This window comes from Arachis duranensis, chromosome 10 (genome assembly GCF_000817695.3).
Source record: "Arachis duranensis cultivar V14167 chromosome 10, aradu.V14167.gnm2.J7QH, whole genome shotgun sequence".
NCBI lineage: Eukaryota > Viridiplantae > Streptophyta > Magnoliopsida > Fabales > Fabaceae > Arachis > Arachis duranensis.
The window spans coordinates 75,075,607-75,088,806 of record NC_029781.3 but is presented as its reverse complement, the minus strand read 5'-3'; the positions used below and the strand labels follow the sequence as shown (position 1 = coordinate 75,088,806).

Sequence of the window (13,200 nt, the reverse complement as noted above, 5' to 3'; positions counted from 1 at the left end):
CTTGGCAAGGCTAGCTTTGCCTCATCTCATTTGCCATCTATGCAACTTAGCTGGAGTTGTCATAGAAGGAGACATCCTCATTAAAGAGGACAAGCCCATCACTAAGAAGATGATGGAGCAAACAAGAGAGCCCATTCATGGATCTCAAGAGATGCATGAGGAAGCTCATCATTAAGAAATTCCTGAGATGCCTCAAGGGATGCATTTTCCTCCAAACAACTATTGGAAACAACTCAACACTTCTCTAGAAGGATTGAGTCATAACATGAACCAATTAAGGGTGGAACACCAAGAGCACTCCATCATTCTCAATGAGATTAGAGAAGATCAAATAGCTATGAGGGAGGAGCAACAAAGGCAAGAAAGAGACATAGAGGAGCTCAAGAACACCATTGGTCCTTCAAGAAGAAGGTGCCACCCTCACTAAGATGGACTCATTCCTTAACTTCCTTGTTCTTATCTCTCTGTTTTTCGATTTTATGCTTTATGTTTGTCTATGTTTTTGAGTTTTTACTACATGATCATTAGTATTTAGTAACTATGTCTTAAGGCTATGAATAATTCCATGAATCCTTCACCTTTCTTAAATGAAAAATGTTTCTAATACAAAAGAACAAGAAGTACATGAGTTTCCAAATCATCCTTGAAATTAGTTTAATTATATTGATGTGGTGACAATACCTTTTGTTTTCTGAATGAATGCTTAAACAGTGCATATTTTTTTATCTTGTGGTTTATGAATGTTAAACTTTTTTGCTCTTGAAAGAATGATGAACAAAGAGAAATGTTATTGATAATCTAAACAATCATGAAATTGATTTTTGAAGCAAGAAAAAGCAGTGAAAAAGAAGAAGCTTGCGAAAAAAAGAGAAAGAAAAAAAAGTAAGCAGAAAAAGCCAATAGCCCTTAAAACCAAAAGGTAAAAAGGATCCAAGGCTTTGAGCATCAATGGATAGGAAGGCCCAAGGAAATAAAATCCAGGCCTAAGCGGCTAAATCAAGCTGTCCCTAACCATGTGCTTGTGTCATGAAGGTCCAAGTGAAAAGCTTGAGACTGAGTGGTTAAAGTCGTGATCCAAAGCAAAAAGAGTGTGCTTAAGAGCTCTGGACACCTCTAACTGGAAACTTTAGCAAAGCTGAGTCACAATCTGAAAAGGTTCACCCAGTCATGTGTCTGTGGCATTTATGTATCCGGTGGTTATACTGGAAAATAAAGTGCTTAGGGCCACGGCCAAGACTCATAAAAGTAGCTGTGTTTAAGAATCAACATACTTAACTAGGAGAATCAATAACACTATCTGAACTCTGAGTTCCTATGGATGCCAATCATTCTAAACTTCTAAGGATAAAGTGAGATGCCAAAACTGTTCAGAAGCAAAAAGCTACAACTCCCGCTCATCTAATTAGAACTAATATTCATTGATATTTTGGGATTTATAGTATATTCTCTTCTTTTTATCCTATTTGATTTTCAGTTTCTTGGGGACAAGCAACAATTTAAGTTTGGTGTTGTGTTGAGCGGATAATTTATACGCTTTTTGGCATTGTTTTTAGGTAGTTTTTAGTAGGATCTTGCTAGTTTTAGGGATATTTTTATTAGTTTTTATGCAAAATTTTCATTTCTGGACTTTACTATGAGTTTGTGTGTTTTTCTGTTATTTCATGTATTTTCTGGCTGAAATTGAGGGACCTAAGCAAAAATCTGATAGGAGGCTGAAAACGGACTACAGATGCTGTTGGATTCTGACCTCCGTGCACTCGAAATGGATTTTCTAGAGCTAAAAAACTCCAAATGGCGCGCTCTTAATTGAGTTGGAAAGTAGACATCCAGGGCTTTCCATAAATATATAATAACCTATACTTTATCAGAGTTTAGATGACGCAAACTGGCGTTCAACGCCAGTTTCATGCTGCATTCTGGAGTAAAACGCCAGAAACACGTCATAAACTAGAGTTAAACGCCAAAAATACGTTACAACTTGGTGTTTAACCCCAAGAGAAGCCTCTGCACGTGTAAAGCTCAAGCTCAGCCAAAGCACACACCAAAGTGGGCCCCGGAAGTGGATTTCTGCACTTAGACTTATTTCTGTAAACTCTAGTAACTAGTTTAGTATAAATAGGACTTTTTACTATTGTATTTTCATCTTTGGATGTTTAGTCCTTAGACCAGTCTTGGTTATCCTGGTTCCCTCTCTGGGGCCGGAACCAATGAACACCTTTATCACTTATGTATTTTCAATGGTAGAGTTTCTACACACCATAGATTAAGGGTGTGGAGCTCTGATGTTCCTCGAGTATTAATGCAATTACTACTGTTTTCTATTCAATTCACGCTTATTCTTATTCTAAAATATCCATTCACACCCAAGAACCTGATGAATGTGATGATTATGTGACGCTCATCACCATTCTCATTTATGAACGTGTGCCTGACAACCACTTTTGTTCTACATGCAAATAAGCTTGAATGAATATCCCTTGGATTCCTTAATCAGAATCTTCGTGGTATAAGCTAGAATCCATTGGCAGCATTCTTGAAAATCTGGAAAGTCTAAACCTTGTCTGTGGTATTCCGAGTAGGATTCAAGGATTGAATGACTGTGACGAGCTTCAAACTCGCGACTGTAGGTCGTGGTGACAATGCAAAAGGATAGTAAATCCTATTCTTACATGATCGAGAACTGACAGATGATTAGCCGTGCGGTGATAGCGCACCTGGACCATTTTCACTGAGAGGACGGACGGTAGCCATTGACAACGGTGATCCCCAACATACATCTTGCCATGAAAAGGAGTAAGAATGATTGGATAAAAGCAGTAGGAAGGCAGAGATTCAGAAGGAACACAGTATCTTCATGCGCTTATCTGAAATTCCCACCAATGAATTACATAAGTATCTCTATCTCTATTTTATGCTTTATTTATCTTTATATTCGAAAACCATTATAACCATTAGAATCCGCCTAACTTAGATTTACAAGATGACCATAGCTTGCTTCATACCAACAATCTCCGTGGGATCGACCCTTACTCACGTAAGGTTTATTACTTGGACGACCCAGTGCACTTGCTGGTTAGTTGTGCGAAGTTGTGAAGAATGTGTGTGAACCATAGTATTGTGCACCAAGTTTTTGGAGCCATTGCTAGGAATTGTTTGAGTTGTGAAAAGTATGAGTCACAATTTTGCCTATCAATGAACATGCTAAAGTCCGGAATTAGCACTTCACAGATATTTGGTCTTCCAGCTAGTCAAGCAGGCAGGTATGAATTTTTCGGCTATGGTCCCAGAGATATGTACAATGAAATTGCTCGGCAAATGCATCAAGTTCCTGGTTATGCAGCATGGGTGTTGAAGAAGTTGGAGGATATGCGGTTGAAGGATTTACAATTATATTTCAAGGCATGTCATGAGTCAAGAGGTTTGTTACGTAACTTGTTCTGGTCTGATGGGATTAACCAACTACACTACCAACTCTTCGGGGATGTTACTGCTTTTGATGCTACGTACAAGAAGAACAAGTATAGTTGTCCATTAGTCATATTCAGCGGGGTTAACCACCACAACCAAACAATTGTTTTTGCTGGTGCATTAATTATGGACGAAACTGCTGATGCATATATTTGGCTCTTGCGTCAACTCATGTTTGCAATGAAGGGTAAGTCCCCGACCTCAATAATAACTGATGGGGTCATGGCAATTAGTAATGCAGTAAGAGATGTATTTTCCAAAGTCAGACATAGATTATGCGTTTGGCACCTTATTCGAAATGCGACTAGCAATGTTGGAAATTCATCGTTTTCATCTACATTCAGAAAAATCATGTTGGGAGACTACGAGATTCCTGTGTTTAAGCGTAAATGGGTTCAACTTATTGAATAATTTGGCCTTGAGGATAAGCCGTGGGTGAACAACATGTATAAAGAGAAGCATATGTGGGTGATAAACCACTATTTTATGGTTTACAATGTGTTTAATTGTGTGGTTTTTTCATGGTCTTTACCCACTTATTCATGGGCTACTGCATATATAAGCGGTAATTTTTTTGCTGGCTTTAGAACTACCTCAAGATGTGAAGGTCTACACTCAGTTGTGGCAAGGTATATGGGGTCGTGGTATAATTTGACAAGTTTTGTAGAGCATTTTCAAAGGTGTGTTGCACACTTACGTTTTAAAGAATTTAAAGAATGAATCTACACGTTGGGTGCCCATCATGCAGACCTGTATAGAGCTACTAGAGAGATTTGCTACTGAGGTATACACTCATGAGATATTTCTATTGTTTCGTCCATTTCTTTCTAGAGCTAGATCAATGCGGGTGCTAAACATAGAGAATAACGATGATTGCTCGAAGTACATTGTGTGTAAGCATGAGAGGCTCGATTTTCTGTGGACCGTTGAATTTCGTCAAGAAGAAATGATCTTCATGTGTTAGAGTTTAAGAATGGAGTCATTTGGAATTCCTTGCGATCATATTGTGAAAGTTTTGGTTGACAGAAATATTTGTGTGATTCTCCGATCATTAGTGTTGGATAGATGGACAAAGAAGGTGAAATCAACACTCAATTATGCAAGTGGGTTCACCAAGCAAGGTGAGACACGTGACATTATTATGGGGTTGTACTCATCTTACAAGGCTGTAGATGAAGGCACTAAGCAACCTCAGTCAGGTGTAGCTAAAAGTAGCAATCTGTATGTGCATCAAACCAATATAGGCTCAGGACAATCATCTAAGAAGAAGCGATAACGTTGTAGTGTTTGTCAAATGGAAAGACATAAGAAGACAACATGTCCTTGGCAAAAGGACATTGACAACAACGTTATAGAAGATAAAGCTAATGGTTTAGATAAGGGCGACATGTATGCCGAACCGACGGCTAATTTAGATAGTGATAATTAGCAACCTCCATGAACTTAATATTTTTGCGTAGAGAATCACTTATATATTTGTGCTTATATTTTTTTTTACTATATTAATGAAATTTTCTATATTCTTCCAATATTCGTGCTTATGTTTTTTAGATGAAATAATTGTCAAATAAATCTTGGTTAGACAATAAATAAATTAATAATTTATTTAATTCATAGAATTATTAAATTATATAATTATTCTTAATAAAAATTTTACAAAAATTATTGGCATTGAAAAACCGGAAGAACCAGTGTCGTTTTGCGTTTTGTATAAAAAGAAAAATGGGAAAGCGAGATGTCCAGTAACCTCCTTCTCCTCTCAATTCTCACCTTCTCAAATGAAGCTCTTTTCCCCCCAAAAAACCCTAGTAGTAACCTCCATCGCCGCCGCACAGAGGAAGACACTGCCGCCGTCCATCGCGCCGTTGTCGTTCCTCAACTATCCAAAACTCCTGTTCATTCTAACTCCTCTCAACTCTTACTCTCTCAAACAAAGCTCTCTTCCCCCAAAAAAGAAACACTAGCGTATCCGCCACAAGGAGGGGAACACTATCACCGTCCATCACGCCGTCGTTGTTCTTGAGCCCTCCAGCCCTATTCACTCCAATCGCACTTCTTCGTTAAACTCGGTCTTTCTCACTCAAGCCAAGCAAGAAACACAAACACCCCCTTCTTCATCAAAATTTGACATTAGTCCAACTTTGAATTGCTCTTCATTTCAAAACCTAGGTCAAAATTGCCCCTAGGGTTTAGAGGAAAGCCCTAATTTGGTGGATGCAATTGGATCTGTAAAGCTTGCCGATTTTGGATTGGTAAAGGTGGAAATCTTCCTTAGTTTATACTTCACTATTTAATTCGTTATTTTGTTTTTTTTTTTTTTGTTGCTTCAATTTCAGTTGATCCAGTTGCTTAACATATTAATTTTCTTATACTGCTTTATTATTTCAGGCAACCAAATTGAACGACATTAAATCATGCAGGGGGACACCATTGTGGATGGCTCCTGAGGTTTGAACTCTCTTGATTCTTCAATTAGTTAGCTTAGTTGCTGGATGAACAGCTCTAGGTTGAATTTCCACTTTTCTTTAGCTATGGACCAAACGCAGAAAAATATATTTGTCAAATAGTTACCGAGAGCTGCATGCCTTATAAGGGTGTGGATACCTCTTCCTAACACGACGCGTTTTAACGAGTGATTGTGGGGGGCTTCAGCTACCATTCCTATCGTCCAAGGTAAAACCGTGAGGCCTTGTGTGCCAAAGCAGACAATATCATGTTAGCAGGTGGTCTGGGCTGTTACATCTATTGTTGTATTAAATTCTTACTTTCCTCTTATGTTTGAAGAGGAAAAATCCCTATGAATTTGAAACTAAAAGTCTACCTTAAGCTTGCCAAAATTTCTACCTTGTTTTATAGCTTTATAGTTTCTTGATGACATCATTATTGACTATGAGCCTGAAATATGCATGTTGTGAAAGGAAAGAACCAAGGTTATGAGCTTCTAGCTGATATGTGGAGTTTGGGATGCACTGTACTAGAAATGTTAACAGGCAAACTTCTATATTCAAAGTTTGAAAGTGTTTGTGTCTTATTATTTCCCTTTCATTAAGTTATAATATAATCATTATTTGCCTCTTCTTTTTTGTCTGAAGCGATTTTCATATTTTCAGTTTTGATTTTAGTTCCTATTCAATCTATTCCTATAAAGCTTATTTTGGCCTCTTATTAGTGATTGAACAGTTCATGCTTATGCCTATTGATCAAAATTCCGAGCTCCAAATCTTATGTTGTAAATAACTGCTATATTTTGTTAGGAGATATTGCTGATTGCTATAGATATATAATAACATGAATATTTTCCATTAACTGATTAGTTGCATAACTGCATATTTTTTGCTATAGATTTTTATTAGTCTCTCAACTTTTGATCTCTTCTGACAATATATGCATGCATTATATAGAATTGGAAAAGATGAGCGTCCTTCTATGCCTGGTTCTCTTTCAATGGGTGCCAGAGAAAGGCTTATGCTTCGGTAGGGTTTTTATGTGATTGCTAATATTCATCATGGGTGACATGGCTAGTCTCAATAGGATAATGTATATAAGGGTTGAATAGTAGATTTTTTTTAGTGTGAAATGCTAATTGACAGTATAGCAATTTTCTAATGCAACATGTATGCTTCTGCCTCAATCTTCATGGTGATGAGGAGGAGGATCAAAAGCATGATAATATTGATTCCATGGATGAAGATGATGAAGCTACTCAAGAATATTATGTTGAACGGTGGTGGGGAATGGGGTGTATTCAATAAGTCTTATCTTTTTGTCCCTTGAATATTTAACTAGGTGTTCAATGGAGTTCCTAGATGGAAATGAAAGAAATACATTGTTTGTTATGTTAAATAAAATATTTTTCATTTTTTTCTCACTCAATTTTCTTATTCTTCTCCTATTTTCACTTCTGATTTTCAATGTAACGATTAATCAAAATATCAAGGAATACGCTCTAATAATTATAGGATTTGAGGAAAAAAATGGTTTGAGTGTGATGATTGAATCCAATTGTCTTAGTAAACTTGTAATCAACAACTACTTTTGATGTTTGAACGGTTAACATAAACCATTGTAATAAATACCTCTAGTTAAATTTGCTAGTTTGTATTTGACAATTTCAATCACATTTCCATCAAGAATATTATAGTATCGGTTAATAGATTTCTTGTAACCCCTATTAGTGAAAATTTTTTATGATTTTGCACCTCAATAAGTTTAACATACGCTTCACAAATATATATAAGACTAAAGTACGCTTACAAATATAAGAGAATTTAAAAAAAAACCTTTGTGGCTTGAAAGATCATTTATCATACTAGTTCAAATCTTGAATATATGAAAACATAAAAATAGAATGGAAACAAATAAAAAAAATGAAATTTTTTAAAATAAATTAATTGTATAAAATAAAATATACTTTACAAGACATAATATTTGTATGGCATTGTTGCTGAAATAATAAATGAAAACATTACTTCATCATAAAAATATAAGTTTTTTAAACTAAGATATCTATATAGTGCATAGAAATACAGAAAAATTGTAAAAGCCACAAAGAAAAAAATATCTATTTAAGAAGTCATTAAAAATAACTAAAGAAGTAGATCCACCAAACCTAACAAATAAATACTCAAAACCAAAGTATTGTAATTTATGTAGATTACTACTATTATCTTTACATCTCATGGTTTGTGTGCATATTCCAAAACTCATTGGCCGACGCTATAATTCATGACTTCTTCTGGTTGATCCGACTCCTGAGTAAATGCACAGCGGTTATCATGCGAATATCGTGATCCTGAAACTGTAATTTATGTATTATAAATTAGTACAAAAAAATAAGGATCAAATATTAGAGATTTGTTTTGGCTGCTCACCTTATTGTTACCCGTTGGTTTAAACTCAAAAGTCATATCCATCCACTTTATTACCCAAGTTGCAGAGTTCTAGCTTGAACTATACATTGAGGTATATTTTCTTACCTTTTTAATTTTGTAGTCATGAAATTATTTATTATACTCTTGAATGACATCATCCTTGTAAAAGTTTGACATGATGATGTGCTCCAGTACGTTTGTCTGATTTCAATTAACTAGTTAAAGATTAAAAATAAAATATCAGCAAATAAGCTTGAAAAAAAAATTTGGCCTTACTAGTGTATTGATAACACGTTTATTATAGTGAATTCTGTCATCATTAAAATGGGTGTCCAAGTGATAGATTGTGCAATCGTCAACCGAGATTACCATTAGATACCAGTGGTCACCCTCTTGAATAGGAACATATATCTAGACCATAAAATTTGCCCGTGAGTTATGTATGTTGATAAGGAAAAACTATATTCAACAAAGAATATCCTTAAAAAATCTAACAAATTTTAAATTAGCAGTAGTTTGCATAAATTTATAAATATAATGTTGCATCTTCTGCTTTAAATGTATCTTACTGAAGACATCCATCTAAAAACATTAATGCATTCATATAATTGTTAGTACATGATAAATCATGGTTCTTTATCAGCATTACATTTATAACTTATAATCAGTAAAATTATCTTGTTAGGTGTTATAGAACATACCACAAATCTCGGTGGAAGTTGCCATATTGTCTTGAAACTTATATCAGATTACTCATCAATGCATCTCAATGGCACTAATTCAATAATCTAAACTATAATCCAAATATATTACTAGATTGTGCGAAAAATCAAATGTAAATTAATTAATAGATGATTTGTGTACCTTATCAGTAATGGGTCTGTCAAGTACGAAATGATCAAAGTCTGATCTAGTAGCTCTGATTATGTCTGTTACCACAAGTTCTTCACTGTATCAATTAAAAATCAAAACACATTAGATAGGTCCTCATTGATCGACAATATGGATAATATCAAATTAACTTACAATAAATCTAACGAGGCTGAAAATGCATATGCACATGCTTTATCTGATCTTTCAAAAGACGCATGGTTGGAGTTGGCATAAATTTACACTTCATTGACTACAAGGTTTAACACAAAAGTATTAGCAATACTCATTGTGGACTAGATGATTAATTAGCACTACTCATAACAAACTAGATAATTAAAGATTGGTGCCTAAGAGGTAATTACGTTGGTAATGGAAAAGAAATAAACAAGCCTTCTATAATCTTTTGTGGGTTGGCTCAGTGCATAAGATGCCTTGGATTTATTGAATGATTTGGGCTCAATCTTTGGTTTTCTAACTCCGCCTGGGAGAGTGAACGGTAATTTTTTCCATGTCCTCATAATAGTCTTGCCCTAAGAAAAAAAATAGGTTAGTAAATACTTATTATCATGTTAGGAATACTAATAAATATGATGTATGAATTTTACTGCATATGCATATACCTTTGATATATTTTTCTTTTTTGTTGCAGCTCTTACAGTTGGGAATACTGGTTTGTCCATATTGATTTTGATGTTGAGCACATCATCGTGAGTGAAAGACCTCTTATCAAGCTCAATAAGATCATCTTCATCATTCGATATTGCAATATGAATATCAATATCCGAACTCTTAGCCTTCAATCTATTTGGAAATGGACGTGTCTTTTGTGAAGAAAATTTGGTTAGAGTCTCGAAATCATTGTTCAGATTCAGTTGTGTCATCATTGTCTCAATGCGGCTTACAGATTCAAGCATTTTATCAATTTTTTTGTCCCGAGTCATATTTACAACTCTCATTGACTGCAAAAATTTTAGGTAAAATAACTCTATATAAATGTAAAAATACAAAAAGAGTGATGGTTATTCTGATAAGATTGTCAATGGATAAAAACAAAAATTTTTCTAATCATAACTAATGGTGAAAAAATGTTTATAATTTATAAAATGTATTACATAATATAAATTGCATTACTATTTGCCAACTTAAATTACCTACATCCTAAGGAGGACCTCTTCCACTTTAATAGGCAATTCTTCACTTTTATTTAGATCCTTGTTCTGAATAACATTGTCATTGATAACTAGGTCATCTTGTAGAAAGAAAACATAAAAGATTAAATAACTCATAATAAATTCAACTAAAAAATAAAAACCCATTACGCCTTACAGGTATTGAGAATTATAGTTCCAATTTCATCAACTAAATCAATTGTGATAATATCACAGTCTGTAGGCAGTGACATATTCTGTGTGTTACATGCATCATTGGGTACTAAATCTTCGTTAGGAGGAATATCCATGATTGTTATCAATTGAAGAATATTGTATGAATAAATTTGGTTGAATGGCAAATATTTAAAACAATTTGTCAAAGTATAAGAAATTAGTCGGAGTGAGCACATTTATATACACCTAATAAAGATTGTTAAATTTCAATTCTATCTTTTTTTTTTAATTTTTAAACTAAGTGAACAATTCTAAAAATGTTCATGTTATCTTATCTTTTGGTTAAAATCAAATACAAATTGAATTTTATCTTTATTTTTATTTTAAAATTTAACAAAGTGAGTTTTATTAATTCATATGATTATATCTTATCTATAATTATTTTTAAGTCAATAAATGATGGATCAGTAATAGTTAAATAAAAACAGGAACAAACCATTCTATTAATATTATCAGTGAAAATATGAGGAATCTAGTTGAATAGCACTATATGTGTTCAAGCACTTACCAATCGATTGAAACAATAATTGAGGATACTTCAATCAATTTAATTAACAAAATAATCGATTAAATCAGTAATTGAGGATACTTTAATCTATTTCACTAACAAAACAATCGATTGATTGCATACACAAGAAAATTGCAAGCTTTCTTCAATCAATTGGTTCCTAACTCAATCGATTGAATGCATATCAATTGATTTTAAGAACAATTGAAACAATTTCAAGCCCCTAAAACAGAATTTCTTCATTCTTCGACACATTTTCTTCATGGTCCAGGCCTTGGGATAATGCCTAGATTAGTGTATAGAAGATCAATTGCTTCTCCTTGACAATTGATAGCTTCAGTTTGCCTGTGTTGACGCTGCCTTATCTCAGCAAATTGTCCTTCAATGTATAATCTTATGCTTCGTAATTCATCCATCAAATCTTGCATTGTTGGTGAAGGAGGTGGTGGTGGTCGAAATTCCTGGGGTTGTGCTTGCACCTCAGGGTCTTGTGGTTGTCCTTGGATCTGAGGTTCTTGTGCATCCGGATCTCTTCCCATCTGTGTTAGAGTGCTGTCATCAATCTTGGCTACATTACTCAAGACGATACTTTTCTCTTCACTCAAGTCAATTCTAAGCCATTTGAAAATCTTGGTCCAATGGCAAGCATATCCTAAACCAACACTTGATTTTTCTCTATTCATTCAAGCATATGATGAATCATTAAATAAGGCCAGTTTATCTCCTTTCCCATCACCATAGCCCAAAGCACTAAAATATCTTCGTTAAACAAGATTCCATGATTATGTTTTCTTGGAATCAACACGTATGAAAACAAATACATCAATATACGCTGCTCATTACCCAAACCACTGCAACTTATATTACCTCTAGCATCCATATGTAGATCCTCATACTGAAGACTCTACAAACCAACCAGTCTATTACATTCACCCCATTCCTCATCTGCCGCAATACCTCCAGTAAATTTTGCCCCGTGATAAACTAAATTTCATTGTTCAGCTAATTATTCCAAAGTAAGTCTATAATGTCGTGACCCTAAATCAAACTCAATCAGTGGCATTACTTCCTCACCCTCTTCATCAATTTCAGGAACAACATAATTTAAAGTACTATAAACATCCCTAACCAAGTGGGGATAATAATCATCCTTAGTTTGTACAAAATCAGTCAAGTGTTGTATTTGCAAAGCATTCCAAACCAAATTATAGTGTCTATCATGAATGAAATCGGATGTTATGTACCTGGGAAGAACAATTACCTTTGACTTGAACTTCTCCACATAGTTGTTCAATGCCCTCGGAGACGGCAGCCACCTTGCCATGTAATGGGATGAAGCAACTAGTCTAGCGGATGCAGAACTTTCACCCTCAATCCTAGCTCTTTTGGTGTTTTTAGTTCTGGCCATTTTGGGGATATTGGTTCAGTGGGTTTTGTAGGAATTTGTATGAGGATTAATAATACGTATGTAGTTTGGAGTGGATGTTGGTGAGATTGGAGAAGAAGTAGAGAGAAGTTTTCTGGATTTAGAAAGAAGAGATATTATGCAGAAATGGTGTTGTTATGTTAAAAAAGGGGAGGGAGGCTGAATACGCATGGTTACCATGCTTAATATATAGTGCATTTCAAAATTCAATCGATTGGATTATCATACAAATTGATTGAATGCAGAAAAAAATCTATTTACGTCACATTTTAATCGATTGAATGCTCATACCAATCGATTGAATTGGAATATATCATTAGTCACGTACAAACTTCAATCGATTGTATTATCATACCAATCGATTAAACTTTCATATATCATTCTAATAGCGTAAGTCAATCGATTGGATAACATAACCAATTGATTGAATTAACTAAACCCAGATTACTTTGATGATTTCAATCGATTGGGTAATATGACCAATCGATTGATTTTTAGGCAAACCATACTGCCTTGCAACTTTCAATCGATTGTTTTGTGCTAACTTGAATTCCAATCGATTGAGTGATGGAAAATCTTAAATCCAATCGATTGTTTTGTTAATACAATCGATTGATTTTCTATAAAACACGATTTCACAACCCTCTACGGATGTAACGGATCAAAGAT

General features: G+C 34.5%; 1 protein-coding gene across 1 annotated transcript; it reads left to right on the top strand.

Annotated features, from left to right (window-relative positions):
* The first annotated feature begins 3,192 nt into the window (after positions 1-3,192).
* On the top strand, positions 3,193-3,879 carry LOC107470289 (protein FAR1-RELATED SEQUENCE 5-like). Its single transcript, XM_016089682.1, has one exon. It carries the CDS (start codon positions 3,193-3,195, stop codon positions 3,877-3,879), a length of 687 nt encoding a protein of 228 aa, XP_015945168.1.
* Positions 3,880-13,200: the final 9,321 nt, after the last annotated feature.

Bases quoted from the DNA above. Each gene is read 5' to 3' on its own strand.
- LOC107470289 (XM_016089682.1), top strand. From the start codon at position 3,193: ATGAACATGCTAAAGTCCGGAATTAGCACTTCACAGATATTTGGTCTT.